General features: G+C 48.4%; 1 protein-coding gene across 1 annotated transcript in view; it reads right to left on the bottom strand.

The window, feature by feature from the left end:
* Positions 1 to 23,363, bottom strand: part of LOC128687195 (uncharacterized) — a 148,852-nt gene that overhangs the window by 82,919 nt on the left and 42,570 nt on the right. The window contains exon 2 of the mRNA XM_070098499.1: positions 21,587 to 23,363. This exon is cut by the window's right edge and continues 27 nt beyond it. Coding sequence (XP_069954600.1) covers positions 21,587 to 23,363 — 1,777 coding nt within the window. The remainder of the gene's footprint in view (positions 1 to 21,586) is intronic.

Here is a 23,363-nt window from a genome sequence, read left to right as displayed (position 1 = left end):
CTGGATATCAACATGTGCACCACTGCCCTGGACATCAACATGTGCACCACTGCCCTGGATATCAACATGTGCACAACTCCCCTGGACATCAACATGTGCACCACTGCCCTGGATATCAACATATGCACCACTGCCCTGGATATCAACATGTGCACAACTCCCCTGGATATCAACATGTGCACCACTGCCCTGGTTATCAACATATGCACCACTGCCCTGGACATCAACATGTGCACCACTGCCCTGGATATCAACATGTGCACCACTGCCCTGGATATCAACATGTGCACCACTGCCCTAGACATCAACATGTCCACCACTGCCCTGGATATCAACATGTGCACCACTGCCCTGGATATCAACATGTGCACCACTGCCCTGGATATCAACATGTGCACCACTGCCCTGGATATCAACATGTGCACCACTGCCCTGGATATCAACATGTGCACCACTGCCCTGGACATCAACATGTGCACCACTGCCCTGGATATCAACATGTGCACCACTGCCCTGGATATCAACATGTGCACCACTGCCCTAGACATCAACATGTCCACCACTGCCCTGGATATCAACATGTGCACCACTGCCCTGGATATCAACATGTGCACCACTGCCCTGGATATCAACATGTGCACCACTGCCCTGGATATCAACATGTGCACCACTGCCCTGGATATCAACATGTGCACCACTGCCCTGGACATCAACATGTGCACCACTGCCCTGGATATCAACATGTGCACCACTGCCCTGGATATCAACATGTGCACCACTGCCCTGGATATCAACATGTGCACCACTGCCCTGGATATCAACATGTGCACCACTGCCCTAGATATCAACATGTGCACCACTGCCCTGGATATCAACATGTGCACCACTGCCCTGGATATCAACATGTGCACCACTGCCCTGGATATCAACATGTGCACCACTGCCCTGGATATCAACATGTGCACCACTGCCCTGGATATCAACATGTGCACCACTGCCCTGGACATCAACATGTGCACCACTGCCCTGGATATCAACATGTGCACCATTGCCCTGGACATCAACATGTGCACCACTGCCCTGGATATCAACATGTGCACCACTCCCCTGGACATCAACATGTGCACCACTGCCCTGGATATCAACATGTGCACCACTGCCCTGGATATCAACATGTGCACCACTGCCCTGGACATCAACATGTGCACCACTGCCCTGGATATCAACATGTGCACAACTCCCCTGGACATCAACATGTGCACCACTGCCCTGGATATCAACATGTGCACCACTGCCCTGGATATCAACATATGCACCACTGCCCTGGATATCAACATGTGCACCACTGCCCTGGATATCAACATGTGCACCACTGACCTGGATATCAACATGTGCACCACTGCCCTGGACATCAACATGTGCACCACTCCCCTGGACATCAACATGTGCACCACTCCCCTGGACATCAACATATGCACCACTGCCCTGGATATCAACATATGCACCACTGCCCTGGACATCAACATGTGCACCACTGCCCTGGACATCAACATGTGCACCACTGCCCTGGATATCAACATGTGCACCACTCCCCTGGACATCAACATGTGCACCACTGCCCTGGATATCAACATATGCACCACTGCCCTGGACATCAACATGTGCACCACTACCCTGGACATCAACATGTGCACCACTGCCCTGGATATCAACATGTGCACCACTGCCCTGGATATCAACATATGCACCACTGCCCTGGACATCAACATATGCACCACTGCCCTGGATATCAACATGTGCACCACTGCCCTGGACATCAACATGTGCACCACTGCCCTGGATATCAACATGTGCACCACTGCCCTGGATATCAACATGTGCACCACTGCCCTGGATATCAACATATGCACCACTGCCCTGGACATCAACATGTGCACCACTGCCCTGGATATCAACATATGCACCACTGCCCTGGACATCAACATGTGCACCACTGCCCTGGATATCAACATGTGCACCACTGCCCTGGATATCAACATGTGCACCACTGCCCTGGATATCAACATGTGCACCACTGCCCTGGATATCAACATGTGCACCACTGCCCTGGACATCAACATGTGCACCACTGCCCTGGATATCAACATGTGCACAACTCCCCTGGACATCAACATGTGCACCACTGCCCTGGATATCAACATGTGCACCACTGCCCTGGATATCAACATGTGCACCACTGCCCTGGATATCAACATGTGCACCACTGCCCTGGATATCAACATGTGCACCACTGCCCTGGATATCAACATGTGCACCACTGCCCTGGACATCAACATGTGCACCACTGCCCTGGATATCAACATGTGCACAACTCCCCTGGACATCAACATGTGCACCACTGCCCTGGATATCAACATGTGCACCACTGCCCTGGATATCAACATGTGCACCACTGCCCTGGATATCAACATGTGCACCACTCCCCTGGATATCAACATGTGCACCACTGCCCTGGATATCAACATGTGCACCACTGCCCTGGACATCAACATGTGCACCACTGCCCTGGACATCAACATGTGCACCACTCCCCTGGACATCAACATATGCACCACTGCCCTGGATATCAATATGTGCACCACTGCCCTGGACATCAACATATGCACCACTGCCCTGGATATCAACATGTGCACCACTCCCCTGGACATCAACATATGCACCACTGCCCTGGACATCAACATGTGCACCACTGCCCTGGATATCAACATGTGCACCACTGCCCTGGATATCAACATGTGCACCACTGCCCTGGACATCAACATGTGCACCACTGCCCTGGATATCAACATATGCACCACTGCCCTGGACATCAACATGTGCACCACTGCCCTGGATATCAACATATGCACCACTGCCCTGGATATCAACATGTGCACCACTGCCCTGGTTATCAACATGTGCACCACTGCCCTGGATATCAACATGTGCACCACTGCCCTGGATATCAACATGTGCACCACTGCCCTGGACATCAACATGTGCACCACTGCCCTGGATATCAACATGTGCACCACTGCCCTGGATATCAACATGTGCACCACTGCCCTGGACATCAACATGTGCACCACTGCCCTGGATATCAATATGTGCACCACTGCCCTGGATATCAACATGTGCACCACTGCCCTGGATATCAACATGTGCACCACTGCCCTGGATATCAACATGTGCACCACTGCCCTGGATATCAACATGTGCACCACTGCCCTGGACATCAACATATGCACCACTGCCCTGGATATCAACATGTGCACCACTGCCCTGGATATCAACATATGCACCACTGCCCTGGATATCAACATGTGCACCACTGCCCTGGACATCAACATATGCACCACTGCCCTGGATATCAACATGTCCACCACTGCCCTGGATATCAACATGTGCACCACTGCCCTGGATATCAACATGTGCACCACTGCCCTGGACATCAACATGTGCACCACTGCCCTGGATATCAACATGTGCACCACTGCCCTGGATATCAACATGTGCACCACTGCCCTGGACATCAACATGTGCACCACTGCCCTGGATATCAATATGTGCACCACTGCCCTGGATATCAACATGTGCACCACTGCCCTGGATATCAACATGTGCACCACTGCCCTGGATATCAACATGTGCACCACTGCCCTGGACATCAACATGTGCACCACTGCCCTGGACATCAACATATGCACCACTGCCCTGGATATCAACATGTGCACCACTGCCCTGGACATCAACATATGCACCACTGCCCTGGATATCAACATGTGCACCACTGCCCTGGACATCAACATGTGCACCACTGCCCTGGACATCAACATGTGCACCACTGCCCTGGACATCAACATGTGCACCACTCCCCTGGACATCAACATGTGCACCACTGCCCTGGACAGCAACATGTGCACCACTGCCCTGGATATCAACATGTGCACAACTCCCCTGGACATCAACATGTGCACCACTGCCCTGGATATCAACATGTGCACCACTGCCCTGGATATCAACATGTGCACCACTCCCCTGGACATCAACATATGCACCACTGCCCTGGATATCAACATGTGCACCACTGCCCTGGATATCAACATATGCACCACTGCCCTGGACATCAACATGTGCACCACTGCCCTGGATATCAACATGTGCACCACTGACCTGGACATCAACATGTGCACCACTGCCCTGGGCATCAACATGTGCACCACTGCCCTGGACATCAACATGTGCACCACTGCCCTGGATATCAACATGTGCACCACTGCCCTGGACATCAACATGTGCACCACTGCCCTGGATATCAACATGTGCACAACTCCCCTGGACATCAACATGTGCACCACTGCCCTGGATATCAACATGTGCACCACTGCCCTGGATATCAACATGTGCACCACTGCCCTGGATATCAACATGTGCACCACTGCCCTGGATATCAACATGTGCACCACTGCCCTGGACATCAACATGTGCACCACTGCCCTGGATATCAACATGTGCACAACTCCCCTGGACATCAACATGTGCACCACTGCCCTGGATATCAACATGTGCACCACTGCCCTGGATATCAACATATGCACCACTGCCCTGGATATCAACATGTGCACCACTGCCCTGGATATCAACATGTGCACCACTGCCCTGGATATCAACATGTGCACCACTGCCCTGGACATCAACATGTGCACCACTCCCCTGGACATCAACATGTGCACCACTCCCCTGGACATCAACATATGCACCACTGCCCTGGATATCAACATATGCACCACTCCCCTGGACATCAACATGTGCACCAATCCCCTGGACATCAACATGTGCACCACTGCCCTGGATATCAACATATGCACCACTCCCCTGGACATCAACATGTGCACCACTGCCCTGGACATCAACATATGCACCACTCCCCTGGACATCAACATGTGCACCACTGCCCTGGACATCAACATGTGCACGACTCCCCTGGACATCAACATGTGCACCACTCCCCTGGACATCAACATATGCACCACTGCCCTGGATATCAACATATGCACCACTCCCCTGGATATCAACATATGCACCACTCCCCTGGACATCAACATGTGCACCACTCCCCTGGACATCAACATGTGCACCACTGCCCTGGATATCAACATATGCACCACTGCCCTGGACATCAACATGTGCACCACTCCCCTGGACATCAACATATGCACCACTGCCCTGGATATCAACATATGCACCACTGCCCTGGACATCAACATGTGCACCACTCCCCTGGACATCAACATGTGCACCACTCCCCTGGACATCAACATATGCACCACTCCCCTGGATATCAACATATGCACCACTCCCCTGGATATCAACATATGCACCACTCCCCTGGACATCAACATGTGCACCACTCCCCTGGACATCAACATGTGCACCACTCCCCTGGACATCAACATATGCACCACTGCCCTGGATATCAACATATGCACCACTCCCCTGGACATCAACATGTGCACCACTGCCCTGGACATCAACATGTGCACCACTGCCCTGGATATCAACATATGCACCACTGCCCTGGACATCAACATGTGCACCACTACCCTGGATATCAACATGTGCACCACTGCCCTGGATATCAACATGTGCACCACTCCCCTGGACATCAACATATGCACCACTGCCCTGGACATCAACATATGCACCACTGCCCTGGATATCAACATGTGCACCACTGCCCTGGATATCAACATGTGCACCACTCCCATGGACATCAACATATGCACCACTGCCCTGGACATCAACATGTGCACCACTGCCCTGGATATCAACATATGCACCACTGCCCTGGATATCAACATGTGCACCACTGCCCTGGATATCAACATATGCACCACTGCCCTGGATATCAACATGTGCACCACTGCCCTGGATATCAACATGTGCACCACTCCCCTGGACATCAACATATGCACCACTGCCCTGGATATCAACATGTGCACCACTGCCCTGGATATCAACATGTGCACCACTCCCCTGGACATCAACATGTGCACCACTGCCCTGGATATCAACATATGCACCACTACCCTGGACATCAACATGTGCACCACTGCCCTGGATATCAACATGTGCACCACTGCCCTGGATATCAACATGTGCACCACTGCCCTGGATATCAACATGTGCACCACTGCCCTGGACATCAACATGTGCACCACTGCCCTGGATATCAACATGTGCACAACTCCCCTGGACATCAACATGTGCACCACTGCCCTGGATATCAACATATGCACCACTGCCCTGGATATCAACATGTGCACAACTCCCCTGGATATCAACATGTGCACCACTGCCCTGGTTATCAACATATGCACCACTGCCCTGGACATCAACATGTGCACCACTGCCCTGGATATCAACATGTGCACCACTGCCCTGGATATCAACATGTGCACCACTGCCCTAGACATCAACATGTCCACCACTGCCCTGGATATCAACATGTGCACCACTGCCCTGGATATCAACATGTGCACCACTGCCCTGGATATCAACATGTGCACCACTGCCCTGGATATCAACATGTGCACCACTGCCCTGGATATCAACATGTGCACCACTGCCCTGGACATCAACATGTGCACCACTGCCCTGGATATCAACATGTGCACCACTGCCCTGGATATCAACATGTGCACCACTGCCCTGGATATCAACATGTGCACCACTGCCCTGGATATCAACATGTGCACCACTGCCCTGGATATCAACATGTGCACCACTGCCCTGGATATCAACATGTGCACCACTGCCCTGGATATCAACATGTGCACCACTGCCCTGGATATCAACATGTGCACCACTGCCCTGGATATCAACATGTGCACCACTGCCCTGGATATCAACATGTGCACCACTGCCCTGGACATCAACATGTGCACCACTGCCCTGGATATCAACATGTGCACCATTGCCCTGGACATCAACATGTGCACCACTGCCCTGGATATCAACATGTGCACAACTCCCCTGGACATCAACATGTGCACCACTGCCCTGGATATCAACATGTGCACCACTGCCCTGGATATCAACATGTGCACCACTGCCCTGGACATCAACATGTGCACCACTGCCCTGGATATCAACATGTGCACAACTCCCCTGGACATCAACATGTGCACCACTGCCCTGGATATCAACATGTGCACCACTGCCCTGGATATCAACATATGCACCACTGCCCTGGATATCAACATGTGCACCACTGCCCTGGATATCAACATGTGCACCACTGACCTGGATATCAACATGTGCACCACTGCCCTGGACATCAACATGTGCACCACTCCCCTGGACATCAACATGTGCACCACTCCCCTGGACATCAACATATGCACCACTGCCCTGGATATCAACATATGCACCACTGCCCTGGACATCAACATGTGCACCACTGCCCTGGACATCAACATGTGCACCACTGCCCTGGATATCAACATGTGCACCACTCCCCTGGACATCAACATGTGCACCACTGCCCTGGATATCAACATATGCACCACTGCCCTGGACATCAACATGTGCACCACTACCCTGGACATCAACATGTGCACCACTGCCCTGGATATCAACATGTGCACCACTGCCCTGGATATCAACATATGCACCACTGCCCTGGACATCAACATATGCACCACTGCCCTGGATATCAACATGTGCACCACTGCCCTGGACATCAACATGTGCACCACTGCCCTGGATATCAACATGTGCACCACTGCCCTGGATATCAACATGTGCACCACTGCCCTGGATATCAACATATGCACCACTGCCATGGACATCAACATGTGCACCACTGCCCTGGATATCAACATATGCACCACTGCCCTGGACATCAACATGTGCACCACTGCCCTGGATATCAACATGTGCACCACTGCCCTGGATATCAACATGTGCACCACTGCCCTGGATATCAACATGTGCACCACTGCCCTGGATATCAACATGTGCACCACTGCCCTGGACATCAACATGTGCACCACTGCCCTGGATATCAACATGTGCACAACTCCCCTGGACATCAACATGTGCACCACTGCCCTGGATATCAACATGTGCACCACTGCCCTGGATATCAACATGTGCACCACTGCCCTGGATATCAACATGTGCACCACTGCCCTGGATATCAACATGTGCACCACTGCCCTGGACATCAACATGTGCACCACTGCCCTGGATATCAACATGTGCACAACTCCCCTGGACATCAACATGTGCACCACTGCCCTGGATATCAACATGTGCACCACTGCCCTGGATATCAACATGTGCACCACTGCCCTGGATATCAACATGTGCACCACTCCCCTGGATATCAACATGTGCACCACTGCCCTGGATATCAACATGTGCACCACTGCCCTGGACATCAACATGTGCACCACTGCCCTGGACATCAACATGTGCACCACTCCCCTGGACATCAACATATGCACCACTGCCCTGGATATCAATATGTGCACCACTGCCCTGGACATCAACATATGCACCACTGCCCTGGATATCAACATGTGCACCACTCCCCTGGACATCAACATATGCACCACTGCCCTGGACATCAACATGTGCACCACTGCCCTGGATATCAACATGTGCACCACTGCCCTGGATATCAACATGTGCACCACTGCCCTGGACATCAACATGTGCACCACTGCCCTGGATATCAACATATGCACCACTGCCCTGGACATCAACATGTGCACCACTGCCCTGGATATCAACATATGCACCACTGCCCTGGATATCAACATGTGCACCACTGCCCTGGATATCAACATGTGCACCACTGCCCTGGATATCAACATGTGCACCACTGCCCTGGATATCAACATGTGCACCACTGCCCTGGACATCAACATGTGCACCACTGCCCTGGATATCAACATGTGCACCACTGCCCTGGATATCAACATGTGCACCACTGCCCTGGACATCAACATGTGCACCACTGCCCTGGATATCAATATGTGCACCACTGCCCTGGATATCAACATGTGCACCACTGCCCTGGATATCAACATGTGCACCACTGCCCTGGATATCAACATATGCACCACTGCCCTGGACATCAACATATGCACCACTGCCCTGGATATCAACATGTGCACCACTGCCCTGGACATCAACATATGCACCACTGCCCTGGATATCAACATGTGCACCACTGCCCTGGACATCAACATGTGCACCACTGCCCTGGATATCAACATGTGCACCACTGCCCTGGACATCAACATGTGCACCACTCCCCTGGACATCAACATGTGCACCACTGCCCTGGACAGCAACATGTGCACCACTGCCCTGGATATCAACATGTGCACAACTCCCCTGGACATCAACATGTGCACCACTGCCCTGGATATCAACATGTGCACCACTGCCCTGGATATCAACATGTGCACCACTCCCCTGGACATCAACATATGCACCACTGCCCTGGATATCAACATGTGCACCACTGCCCTGGATATCAACATGTGCACCACTGCCCTGGACATCAACATGTGCACCACTGCCCTGGATATCAACATGTGCACCACTGACCTGGACATCAACATGTGCACCACTGCCCTGGGCATCAACATGTGCACCACTGCCCTGGACATCAACATGTGCACCACTGCCCTGGATATCAACATGTGCACCACTGCCCTGGACATCAACATGTGCACCACTGCCCTGGATATCAACATGTGCACCACTGCCCTGGATATCAACATGTGCACCACTGCCCTGGGCATCAACATGTGCACCACTGCCCTGGACATCAACATGTGCACCACTGCCCTGGATATCAACATGTGCACCACTGCCCTGGATATCAACATGTGCACCACTGCCCTGGGCATCAACATGTGCACCACTGCCCTGGACATCAACATGTGCACCACTGCCCTGGACATCAACATATGCACCACTGCCCTGGATATCAACATGTGCACCACTGCCCTGGATATCAACATGTGCACCACTGCCCTGGATATCAACATGTGCACCACTGCCCTGGGCATCAACATGTGCACCACTGCCCTGGGCATCAACATGTGCACCACTGCCCTGGATATCAACATGTGCACCACTGCCCTGGATATCAACATGTGCACCACTGCTATGGGCATCAACATGTGCACCACTGCCCTGGGCATCAACATGTGCACCACTGCCCTGGACATCAACATGTGCACCACTCCCCTGGATATCAAAATGTGCACCACTGCCCTGGACATCAACGTGTGCACCACTGCCCTGGACATCAACATGTGCACCACTGCCCTGGACATCAACATGTGCACCACTGACCTGGACATCAACATGTGCACCACTGCCCTGGACATCAACATGTGCACCACTGCCCTGGACATCAACATGTGCACCACTCCCCTGGACATCAACATGTCCACCACTCCCCTGGACATCAACATGTGCACCACTCCCCTGGACATCAACATGTGCACCACTCCCCTGGACATCAACATGTGCACCACTCCCCTGGACATCAACATGTGCACCACTGCCCTGGACATCAACATGTGCACCACTGCCCTGGACATCAACATGTGCACCACTGCCCTGGATATCAACATATGCACCACTGCCCTGGACATCAACATGTGCACCACTGCCCTGGACATCAACATGTGCACCACTGCCCTGGACATCAACATGTGCACCACTGCCCTGGACATCAACATGTGCACCACTGCCCTGGACATCAACATGTGCACCACTGCCCTGGACATCAACATGTGCACCACTGCCCTGGATATCAACATGTGCACCACTGCCCTGGATATCAACATGTGCACCACTGCCCTGGACATCAACATGTGCACCACTGCCCTGGATATCAACATATGCACCACTGCCCTGGATATCAACATGTGCACCACTGCCCTGGACATCAACATGTGCACCACTCCCCTGGATATCAACATGTGCACCACTGCCCTGGATATCAACATGTGCACCACTCCCCTGGACATCAACATGTGCACCACTGCCCTGGACATCAACATGTGCACCACTCCCCTGGGCATCAACATGTGCACCACTCCCCTGGACATCAACATGTGCACAACTGCCCTGGATATCAACATGTGCACCACTCCCCTGGACATCAACATGTGCACCACTGCCCTGGACATCAACATGTGCACCCCTGCCCTGGACATCAACATGTGCACAACTCCCCTGGACATCAACATGTGCACCACTGCCCTGGACATCAACATGTGCACCACTGCCCTGGACATCAACATGTGCACCACTCCCCTGGATATCAACATGTGCACCACTGCCCTGGGCATCAACATGTGCACCACTGCCCTGGACATCAACATGTGCACCACTGCCCTGGACATCAACATGTGCACCACTGCCCTGGACATCAACATATGCACCACTGCTTTGGATATCAACATGTGCACCACTGCCCTGGACATCAACATGTGCACCACTGCCCTGGACATCAACATATGCACCACTGCCCTGGATATCAACATGTGCACCACTGCCCTGGACATCAACATATGCACCACTGCCCTGGATATCAACATGTGCACCACTGCCCTGGACATCAACATGTGCACCACTGCCCTGGACATCAACATGTGCACCACTCCCCTGGATATCAACATGTGCACCACTGCCCTGGACATCAACATGTGCACCACTGCCCTGGACATCAACATGTGCACCACTGCCCTGGACATCAGCATGTGCACCACTGCCCTGGACATCAACATGTGCACGACTCCCCTGGACATCAACATGTGCACCACTGCCCTGGATATCAACATGTGCACCACTCCCCTGGATATCAACATGTGCACCACTGCCCTGGACATCAACATATGCACCACTGCCCTGGACATCAACATGTGCACCACTGCCCTGGACATCAACATGTGCACCACTGCCCTGGACATCAACATGTGCACCACTGCCCTGGACATCAAAATGTGCACCCCTGCCCTGGACATCAACATATGCGCCACTGCCCTGGACATCAACATATGCACCACTGCCCTGGACATCAACATGTGCACCACTGCCCTGGACATCAACATGTGCACCACTGCCCTGGACATCAACATGTGCACCACTGCCCTGGACATCAACATGTGCACCACTGCCCTTGACATCAACATGTCCACCACTCCCCTGGATATCAACATGTGCACCACTGCCCTGGATATCAACATATGCACCACTGCCCTGGACATCAACATGTGCACGACTGCCCTGGACATCAGCATGTGCACCACTGCCCTGGATATCAACATGTGCACCACTGCCCTGGACATCAACATGTGCACCACTGCCCTGGATATCAACATGTGCACCACTGCCCTGGACATCAACATGTGCACCACTGCCCTGGACATCAACATGTGCACCACTGCCCTGGACATCAACATGTGCACCACTGCCCTGGACATCAACATGTGCACCACTGCCCTGGACATCAACATGTGCACCACTGCCCTTGACATCAACATGTCCACCACTCCCCTGGATATCAACATATGCACCACTGCCCTGGATATCAACATGTGCACCACTGCCCTGGACATCAACATGTGCACCACTGCCCTGGACATCAACATGTGCACCACTGCCCTGGACATCAACATATGCACCACTGCCCTGGATATCAACATGTGCACCACTGCCCTGGACATCAACATGTGCACCACTGCCCTGGACATCAACATGTGCACCACTGCCCTGGACATCAACATGTGCACCACTGCCCTGGACATCAACATGTGCACCACTGCCCTGGACATCAACATGTGCACCACTGCCCTGGACATCAACATGTGCACCACTGCCCTGGACATCAACATGTGCACCACTGCCCTGGACATCAACATGTGCACCACTGCCCTGGACATCAACATGTGCACCACTGCCCTGGACATCAACATGTGCACCACTGCCCTGGACATCAACATGTGCACCACTGCCCTGGACATCAACATGTCCAGTGACCCAGCACGACTTCTTTGTGTTTACTAAACATTCAACATAGACGAAGCTGCATACGAATAGGAGTAGTATTTCCGGATAGCCTGTAACAGAATTTGGGAGTCAGCAACAACCAGGAATGAAACAGACCGCGTCACAGTGTGAGAGCTGCGTAGAACTACGCTCTCAAAATCCTAGCCAACTCTTCCAAATAACATCTCACGATCCGTTTAGGTGAAGCAGCTACTACCCCTCACTACCTGGAGACTTAGAATCATCAGTGTTCACTACAAATCACGGATCAGGTTAACACACACTGGTCCGTGTTCAAGCCCCAACCGTTCCCTGAGTTGTTTACAATCGTGTTATTACGATTTCGTGAGTCAAGTGTAAACTACGACAAATGAAAGTGAACGTAAAGGTGACGCCAATCAAGGGAAGCTACGAGAGAACGAACAACTTTCACTTGTGATAAGTGGTTTCAAACTGACAAGTTGAAGATTGAGACACTTATGCAACATATGGGAATCTTTATTGAAGAAACGTTTTGCCACACAGTGGCTTCATCAGTCCAATACAGATCAGAAGGGTGTAAGGAGAGGAGTTTGAGGTAATCAGTCTCTCAGCCTGGAGTCGATGTGTTCAGTCCATCAATCTTGTAGAAAGTCTTGTAGAAAGTACTTTCTACAAGACTGATGGACTGAACATATCGACTCCAGGCAGAGGGACTCATTACCTCAAACTCCTCCTCTCTTTACACCCTTCTGATCTGTATTGGACCGATGAAGCCACTGTGTGGCGAGACACAACTAACACAAGTGATGATTAAACAAATTAGCCCAACTAATAACAGAATATGATGATGATAAACAATACCGACTAGTTAAATGAGACATGTACAACAGTTCGGTATCTTTATTCCCAAACGTTTCGCCCACACAGTAGGCTTCTTCAGTCGAATACAGAGGCAGCAGAAGCAGTAGTAGAGATGTAAGGGCGATGTAATCAGTCCATTACTCTGGAAGACGTAGTCTTGAGGTGGTCAGTCCTTAAACCTGGAGAAGAGTTCTGTTCCATAGTCTGGAACAGTGTTCCAAAACTATTGTACAACTATTGTACAATAGTCTGAAACAATGTTCCAGACTATTGTACTTATCAATATGAGTTAGTAACCAATACAAGGGTCGTGAAGGTCGTGAAAGTGAAGGTAATAACAAGACAGTGTTATATTTTCCCTCCACTTGTAGACTCTCTATTGTGGGTGAGCCAACATAACGTGACGTGAAGGTAGACCTTGATGATGACTGGAATTAAGTGTAGCGGAGGACAGGTCATAAGAGATGTCTCAGTAGCTGTGACCTGCACACCTGCTGGGAGAAGTAACAGGTCGTAAGAGGTGTGTCTCAGTAGCTGTGACCTGCCGGGAGAGGTCAGGTCACTGTGCAACATTCCCGCACCGAGCGTGCGGATTTGAACGTTTCCTGGCGCAGCTTAGCGACTGACCTAACTTATCCAAACTTACTCCAACTTATAAATAACAAAAAGGCACAATACCGTGACTGGAACAAGACACAAATAACCAGCACATAGAAGACAGGAGCCTATGAAGACGTTTCGGTCCGACTTGGACCATTTACAAAGTCACAATGTGACTTTTTAAATGGTCCAAGTCGGACCGAAACGTCGCGGTAAGCTCCTGTCTTGTATGTGCGGGTTATTTGTGTATTACTCCAACTTAACCTGGCCTAACCTAACCTATCTTACATAATTATTATTTATCCTAACCTAATGTATCCAATCCTGATTAATCCTGACCTATACAAGAATTAGGTGACCTGACCTTCACCAATGATACCTCTACCTCGGTGCCCCGGTGGCCTGGTGGCTAAAGCTCCCGCTTCACACACGGAGGGCCCGGGTTCGATTCCCGGCGGGTGGAAACACTCGACACGTTTCCTTACACCTGTTGTCCTGTTCACCTAGCAGCAAATAGGTACCTGGGTGTTAGTGGACTGGTGTGGGTGGCATCCTGGGGGACAAGATTAAGGACCACAATGGAAATAAGTTAGACAGTCCTCGATGACGCACTGACTTTCTTGGGTTATCCTGGGTGGCTAACCCTCCGGGGTTAAAAATCCGAATGAAATCTTATCTTATCTCTTACTATACATCAGTCACGTGACCTGACGCTCACCTAACTTAACCCTTCTCTCTCTCTCTCTCTCTCTCTCTCTCTCTCTCTCTCCCTCTCTCTCTCACCCTCCCTCTCTTTCTCTCCCCCTCCCTCTCTCCCTCCCTCCCTCCCTGCACTTGTTCGGGATTTCCCAAAAGATAACTTTTAACTTTCTTTCCTCTCTCTCTCTCTCTCTCTCTCTCTCTCTCTCTCCTACCTTTAAAGTGCCTTAATACTGATGAAAGGTTCTTGATCCAGTAAAGTGGAGCCACGCTTCAATTAATTGCTTCTCATTTCCCAGGAGCTGTATGACCCATACGTGTTTAGTGCTTCCCCGTGAATAACAACACTAAAATCATTGTAATAATTTAGTGGTGAAGACAAGGATGGTGTCAGATGTATGAAGGTGTTAATGACCTGTGACAATAAAGGTGTTAATGACCTGTAACAATGAAGTACAGGTGACCTGTACTTAGCTCAGTGAGGACGTGTCGAGTACACTCTCTACGGACTGAACCAAGATGCCCTCCATCAAGCAACTTTACCAACAGCTTAAGGAAGAATTGAGTATGGCGAAGATGGAGATTCGGCGACTGACTGAGGAAAACAAGAAGATTCGTAGTAGTCCTCCTGTTTTGAGTCCTCAGGTCAAGAAGGGAAACTGGACAGTGGCTGGACAGCATGGAACGAAGTTGACGATCAAGAAGTTGAATGGAAAGGTAGAAACGATGAAGAACAAAGAGACTGCTTTGGAAACTCTTGTGGAAACATCTAATACATTCTCAGTGCTACCCGACGAATGTGAGTCGACTACTGGGAACGTCACGATGAACGACACCAAGGAAGGTAAGAATATTGTTGTTGTTGTTGGGGATAGCCAAGTTAGATACATGGATAGGGCGTTCTGCTTGAAGGACAGGAGTAGGAGACAGAGGGTTTGCTTTCCTGGGGCTGAGATGGAGGATATTGTTAGCCGTCTGGATGACATCATGAGAGGTAATGGGAGCAATCCTATTATCTGTCTCAGTGCTGGAGGCAATGATGTTGGCAGACGTAGAAGTGGAGACCTGATTAGCCGGTATAGGTCAGCAATAGAAATAATTAGGAGGAAGGGTGGGAACCCTGTCATATGTGGTATTTTGCCAAGAAGAGGAGTTGGAAATGAATGGCTATCCAGGGCAATTGGTGTCAGTTGCTGGCTGGACAAATACTGTAAGGAAAATGCGGTAACATTCGTTGACAACTGGGACCTCTACTATGGCAGAAATGACATGTATGCCAAGAATGGGGTTTACTTATCTAGGTGTGGGGTGGGAGCACTGGCAACTGCAGTGGAGGGAGCTGTTAGGACTTTAAACTAGGAATAGTTAGTGGTATGGGTTTTGACAGGAAAACAGTGAATTCCCAGTGTAGTAATATTATGAGTTCTAGGGGAACTAGTAATAAGCAGAACGAGGTAGATATTGAAAAGCCAGTGACACTAGGTGATAAGGACAGTAATAGGTTTAGTAGAAAAACAGAAATGAGCAGGAAGGGTAAAGAGAAAGGAGAGTCTTTCAATGTTTATTATGCTAATAGCCGTAGTGCTAGGAATAAGATGAACGAGTTGAGATTAGTTGCTAGTGCAGGTAACATTGATGTATTTGCCTTAACTGAGACTTGGTTTAATTCAAAAAGTCGGGATATGCCTGCAGAATGTCACATTCAGGGTTTTAAATTGTTCCATGTAGATAGAAGTATCGGGAAAGGGGGTGGGGTGGCATTGTATGTCCGAGATCGCTTGAACTGTTGCATAAAAACGGGTATTAAATCTGAAGTAACACATACAGAGTCTGGATAGAATTTTCAGAGGGGCATGAAAAATTTATTTTAGGTGTGATATACCGTCCCCCAAACTTAGATAGGGACCAAGGGAGACTACTATGGGAGGAAATTGTTAAGGCCACAAGGCACCATAATGTAGTAATTCTAGGAGACTTTAACTTTAGTCATATTGATTGGAATTTCTTGACTGGGGATTTAGAATCATACGACTTCTTAGAAGTAGTTCAGGATTGTTTTTTGAAGCAGTTTGTGACAGAACCTACAAGGGGAAATAACCTGCTTGACTTAGTTCTAGAAAACAATGAATCCCTTGTTAATAATTTAGAAATTTCAGAGGAATTGGGTGCTAGCGACCACAAATCAATTACATTTAGAATTGAATGGAAGTATGATAGTAGGGATAACTCAGTAACAGTCCCAGATTTTCGCTTAGCAGATTACGATGGGCTTAGAGAACACTTATCTTCTGTTGACTGGGGTAACGAAGAGAGCTATCAATATGACAGTTTTCTGAACACTATACATGCTGCTCAAAGAACGTTCATCCCGTATAAAGAAATTAGATCAAATAGAAATGACCCAAAATGGATAAATAATAGGCTGAAATATCTACTAGGGCATAAGAAAGGAATTTATAGGCGTATCAAAAGAGGTGAGGGTCATCTTATGAATCAGTATATTGACATTAAGAGGGACATTAAAAAGGGGATAAGAAAAGCTAAAAGGGACTATGAAATTAAAGTTGCTAGGGATTCTAAAACTAACCCAAAAAGTTTTTTCCAGGTCTATAGAACAAAAGTTAGAGATAAGATAGGTCCCCTTAAAAATAACTATGGGCATCTTACTGACAAAGAGAATGAAATATGCTCGATTTTAAATAATTATTTTCTCTCGGCTTTTACACAGGAAGACACTAACAATATTCCAGTAATTAATTTTTATAATCGGCCTGAACAAGATAAATTATGTAACATCACAGTAACTAGTGAAATGGTTATGAAACAAATAGACCGATTGAAGCAAAATAAGTCGCCGGGTCCTGATGAGGTTTTTTCAAGGGTTCTTAAGGAATGCAAAATGGAAGTCTGTGAACCATTAACTAATATTTTTAATTTATCTCTTCAAACAGGTGTAGTGTCTGATATGTGGAAGATGGCTAATGTAATTCCTATTTTTAAAGCAGGGGACAAGTCGTTACCGTCAAATTACCGCCCAATAAGCCTGACCTCAATTGTAGGCAAATTACTAGAGTCAAATATAGCTGAGATTATAAGAAGCCATCTCGATAACCATAGCTTGATTAATGATACTCAGCATGGATTTACAAGAGGCCGGTCTTGTCTAACTAATTTATTAACTTTCTTCAGTAAAGCTTTTGAGGCTGTTGACCACGATAAAGAATTTGATATTATTTACTTAGATTTTAGTAAGGCTTTTAATAGAGTTCCGCACCATAGACTGTTAAAGAAAGTGGCAGCTCATGGCATTGAGGGAAAAGTGCTCTCGTGGATCGAGTCATGGCTCACTGACAGGAAGCAGAATGTGTCCATAAATGGGGTTAAATCCGAGTGGGGATCTGCAACTAGTGGCGTACCACAGGGATCAGTCTTGGGCCCGTTGTTGTTTATAATATATATCAATGACCTTGATGAGGGTATTACTAGTGATATGAGCAAATTCGCCGATGACACAAAGATAGGTAGGATAATTGATTCAAACGTAGATGTTAGGAAACTTCAGGAGGATTTAGACAAACTCTATTCTTGGTCAGAAAAGTGACAGATGCAGTTCAATGTAGATAAATGCAAGGTTCTGAAGCTCGGGAGTGTCCATAACCCTAGCACTTATAAGTTAAATAATGTAGAACTTAACCATACAGATTGCGAAAAGGACTTGGGGGTTATAGTGAGCAGCAACCTTAAACCAAGACAGCAATGCCTAAGCGTACGTAATAAGGCAAATAGATTATTGGGATTTATATCAAGAAGTGTAAGCAACAGAAGTCCAGAGGTCATACTGCAGCTTTATACATCATTAGTAAGGCCTCACCTAGATTATGCAGCTCAGTTCTGGTCTCCATATTACAGAATGGACATAAATTCGTTAGAAAACATTCAGCGTAGAATGACTAAATTAATACATAGCATTAGAAATCTTCCCTATGAAGAAAGATTGAAGAGTCTTAAATTACATTCACTTGTTAGACGAAGAATGAGAGGAGACATGATCGAAGTGTATAAGTGGAAGATGGGTATTAATAAAGGGGATATTAATAAGGTCTTGAGGATATCTCTCCAAGAGAGAACCCGCAGTAATGGATTTAAATTAGGCAATTTTAGATTTAGAAAGGACATAGGAAAGTATTGGTTTGGAAATAGGGTAGTTGATGAGTGGACGAATTTGAGAATGTGTGTAAAGGTAGAAAACTGAAAGTGAACATAGAAAAGAGTAAGGTGATGAGGGTATCAAATGATTTAGATAAAGAAAAATTGGATATCAAATTGGGGAGGAGGAGTATGGAAGAAGTGAATGTTTTCAGATACTTGGGAGTTGACGTGTCGGCGGATGGATTTATGAAGGATGAGGTTAATCATAGAATTGATGAAGGAAAAAAAGGTGAGTGGTGCATTGAGGTATATGTGGAGTCAAAAAATGTTATCTATTGAGGCAAAGAAGGGAATGTATGGAAGTATAGTAGTACCAACACTCTTATATGGGTGTAAAGCTTGGGTGGTAAATGCTGCAGCGAGGAGACGGTTGGAGGCAGTGGAGATGTCCTGTCTAAGGGCAATGTGTGGTGTAAATATTATGCAGAGAATTCGGAGTGTGGAAATTAGGAGAAGGTGTGGAGTTAGTAAAAGTATTAGTCAGAGGGCTGAAGAGGGGTTGTTGAGGTGGTTTGGTCATTTAGAGAGAATGGATCAAAGTAGAATGACATGGAGAGCGTATAAATCTGTAGGGGAAGGAAGGCAGGGTAGGGGTCGTCCTCGAAAAGGTTGGAGGGATGGGGTAAAGGAGGTGTTGTGGGCGAGGGGTTTGGACTTCCAGCAAGCGTGCGTGAGCGTGTTAGATAGGAGTGAATGGAGATGAATGGTATTTGGGACCTGACGATCTGTTGGAGTGTGAGCAGGGTAATATTTAGTGAAGGGATTCAGGGAAACTGGTTATTTTATATAACCGGACTTGAGTCCTGGAAATGGGAAGTACAATGCCTGCACTCTAAAGGAGGGGTTCAGGATATTGGCAGTTTGGAGGGATATGTTATGTATTTTTATACGTATATACTTCTAAACTGTTGTATTCTGAGCACCTCTGCAAAAACAGTGATCATGTGTGAGTGAGGTGAAAGTATTGAATGATGATGAAAGTATTTTTTTCTTTTTGGGGATTTTCTTTCTCTTTGGGTCACCCTGCCTCGGTGGGAGACGGCCGACTTGTTGAAAAAAAAAAGTATGAATAGTGTTGAAGTTTGTGCATGATGAAGTTATGTGTCAGTTGTCAAGAAGTTCCTGAGTGATCACAGACAATTATGAAGTACTGGTACAAAACATGTTGACAACCTTTAAGAACTTAGGTACTAATATGAGCATAAATATTCACTTCCTCCACAGTCACCTAGAGAGATCTCCACATAATGTTGGTGAGGTGAGTCAGGAACAAGAAGAGGAGAGGTTCCAGCAAGACATAAAGGTGATGGAGGAAAGTTATCCAGGCAGCTGGAAAACACACATGATGGCGGACTATTGCTGGAGCCTCCAGTGGCACTCTACTCATGACCATCGTACAAAATAATCGTACAGTGTTTTCACATACAGTAATTAATGGTATTTGAATTATCTTAGTATGTTAAACTGTTATTATATGATGTATTACATAATTTGTAAGTTAGCTCCGCCTGATCAATATATTTTTCATATATTTTATATTTTTCAGTTGGATACCATATTTATCAAAAATTAGAACCAATCAAGCAAAACCGATGAAATATTGACCAGAAAATGAGTGATTAAAATAATAATGTGTAATTAAAATCAATGTAATTATAAAAAATAATGGAGAAGGCTAGCGTGTTAAAAAGTGTAATTATATTAATAAGAATGATAATAATAACAATAAGTATATAGTAATTACATTATTAATAATAAAATTAATGAGAAGTATAAACCCGTGAAGATCAAACACCGCCAGTGGGATGCAAGAGGTTTGATCCGAGGAAGTAGTTACTGTTCCTCGCATCAAGAGGCGTTCTTCAGCATTTCAGTATCTTACTCAGCATCTTCCCCAGCATCCCAGCATCTTCAGCATCCCAGCATCTTCCCTAACATCTTACCCCGCATCCTACCATTTTCCCCAGCATCTTACCCAGCATCCTAGCATCTTCCCCAGCATCTTACCCAGCATCCTACCATCTTCCCAGCATTTCCTAAGCAGCATCCCAGCGTCTTCCCCAGCATCTTCCCCAGCATCTTCCCCAGCAGCGTCCTAGCATCTTACCTGAATGATAAGCTTATTCTGAGGTTTGACAAGGTTGAGCTTCAGTTCAGTCTTCTTGGAGTGATCTTGGCCACTCTCAGCAGCTGCTGCTGAGGTGGCCATGGTTTCCCTGGCCTCGTAATTCATCTCAGAGTCGCCTGCCTCAGAGAGGGCCTCCAGCTTGTCCTCCAGCCTCCTCTCAAAGCAGCTACTGTCCTCCGCGTGCACTAGAAACTCACTCAAGTCACACTCGCTGTCCTCCGCCTCCTCCTCGATCGTGTCGCTGATTACGTGGAAATTCGCGTTGTGTTCGTCAGGGTTCGTGATATTCGTGCTGGTCGCGATGTTCTCAGAGTTTGTGAATTCCTGGCCGATACCCGTAGTGTTATCATCAGGGAGTGTTTGGTCTTCTCTGAGAGACGTGGTAATCACTCCATCAACACACAATGTCCTGCTTCTATCTCCTATCACATCAGTGTCTATTAACGCTGAATTTCTGGCTTCGACAATGTCGCCCACAGGGCTAAACACATCATATCTGGTGTTGATCACTCCACTGTTCACCTCATCATTCTCTCCTAAATACGGATCTGCCACTCTGAGATTCACTTGTGTGTTGACCACTCCTAAGCTGGCGTCAGTAACTGCGAAATCTGTATTGTAGATGTCGAGTGCTGATCTCGTGGTATCTAAATCCTTGTTGTATACTTCGAATCCCAAATCTTCGTTATTCAGGTAGAAGCCGCCTAATTCTGTGTTGATGAAATCTGTGAGTGTGTAGGTGGGAGGGGTAGTGTGTTGGGTTAAGGCGCGTGTGTTGACAGTAGTGGAGGTGGGTGCTACCAGTGTGAGGTGGTTGTGCTCCTGGATGCTATCACAGATGCGCTCTCTGGCGTCCGCTGAAGCTAGATAACTCTCCCTCGGGACACTTCCTGCCGGACTGGTCTTCTTGCTCGCCTCCATTGGTGTCGTCTTCTTGTCGTGCTTGCCTAGCAGTCTGTAGCTCTGCATAAATCTGAAGCTTGATCTTGGCTTCCCTGCCACCACCTGTTTTGGCTCCACTTTGGGTATTATATTTTCTTTCCCTTCACTCGCAATCACTGGTTTTATCTCCAAGTCCTCTGGCAAGGTGCCGTTCTTCTTGACGAACTCTAGCTCCTGTACCAGCTGTTTTCTAGACTTCCTTTGCACGTCTGGGGTCTTTTTGTGGGCATAGAGAATTTTGGGTGACGTGTGGACCTCCCCGTCGTCGTGCATGTGGAAGAGTGAGGGTACTGAAGATGACTTGGTGGTGATGGTGTGTGGGTGAGGAGTGTTGGGAAGGTGATGGTGGTGCTGCCATCCATGGGAGGGCAGGTATGGAGGGACGTCCTCCACGGTACTGCTGGAGTCGTACTGACTCTCACTCACTGAACCCTCCAGTATGCTTGTGATTGAACTCTTGCCACTTGACCCAGTGCTCCTGGAACTGGGGCTCGACGAGGAACTGGAGAAGGCGTGGCGGAAGCTAGCAGTGGAACCCCTCAAGAAGCTACAACCGATTTTAGGGGTGCTGATGTGCTTGTGCTGCTGCTGCTGTTGCTGCTGTTTGATGTCCTCAGTGCTGAGGCTTTTAGAAGTCAGCTGGCTGCTGCTGCCTCGATCATCGAAGGCAGCGAAACGGAGGAGAGGGAAGGAAGACCAGGAGGCACGCTTGAGTTGCACCTCCGCCGCCTCCTTCTTGGTCTTCTCCAGGTGGAGGGAGTAGCGGTTGTTGCAGCGGCGGAAGTTGAAGATAGACTCACCCTTACGTTCCTTC

This window comes from Cherax quadricarinatus, chromosome 62 (genome assembly GCF_038502225.1).
Source record: "Cherax quadricarinatus isolate ZL_2023a chromosome 62, ASM3850222v1, whole genome shotgun sequence".
Taxonomy (NCBI): domain Eukaryota; kingdom Metazoa; phylum Arthropoda; class Malacostraca; order Decapoda; family Parastacidae; genus Cherax; species Cherax quadricarinatus.
Note: the sequence above shows the minus strand (reverse complement) of the source record. Positions and strands in the feature narration are given on the sequence as shown.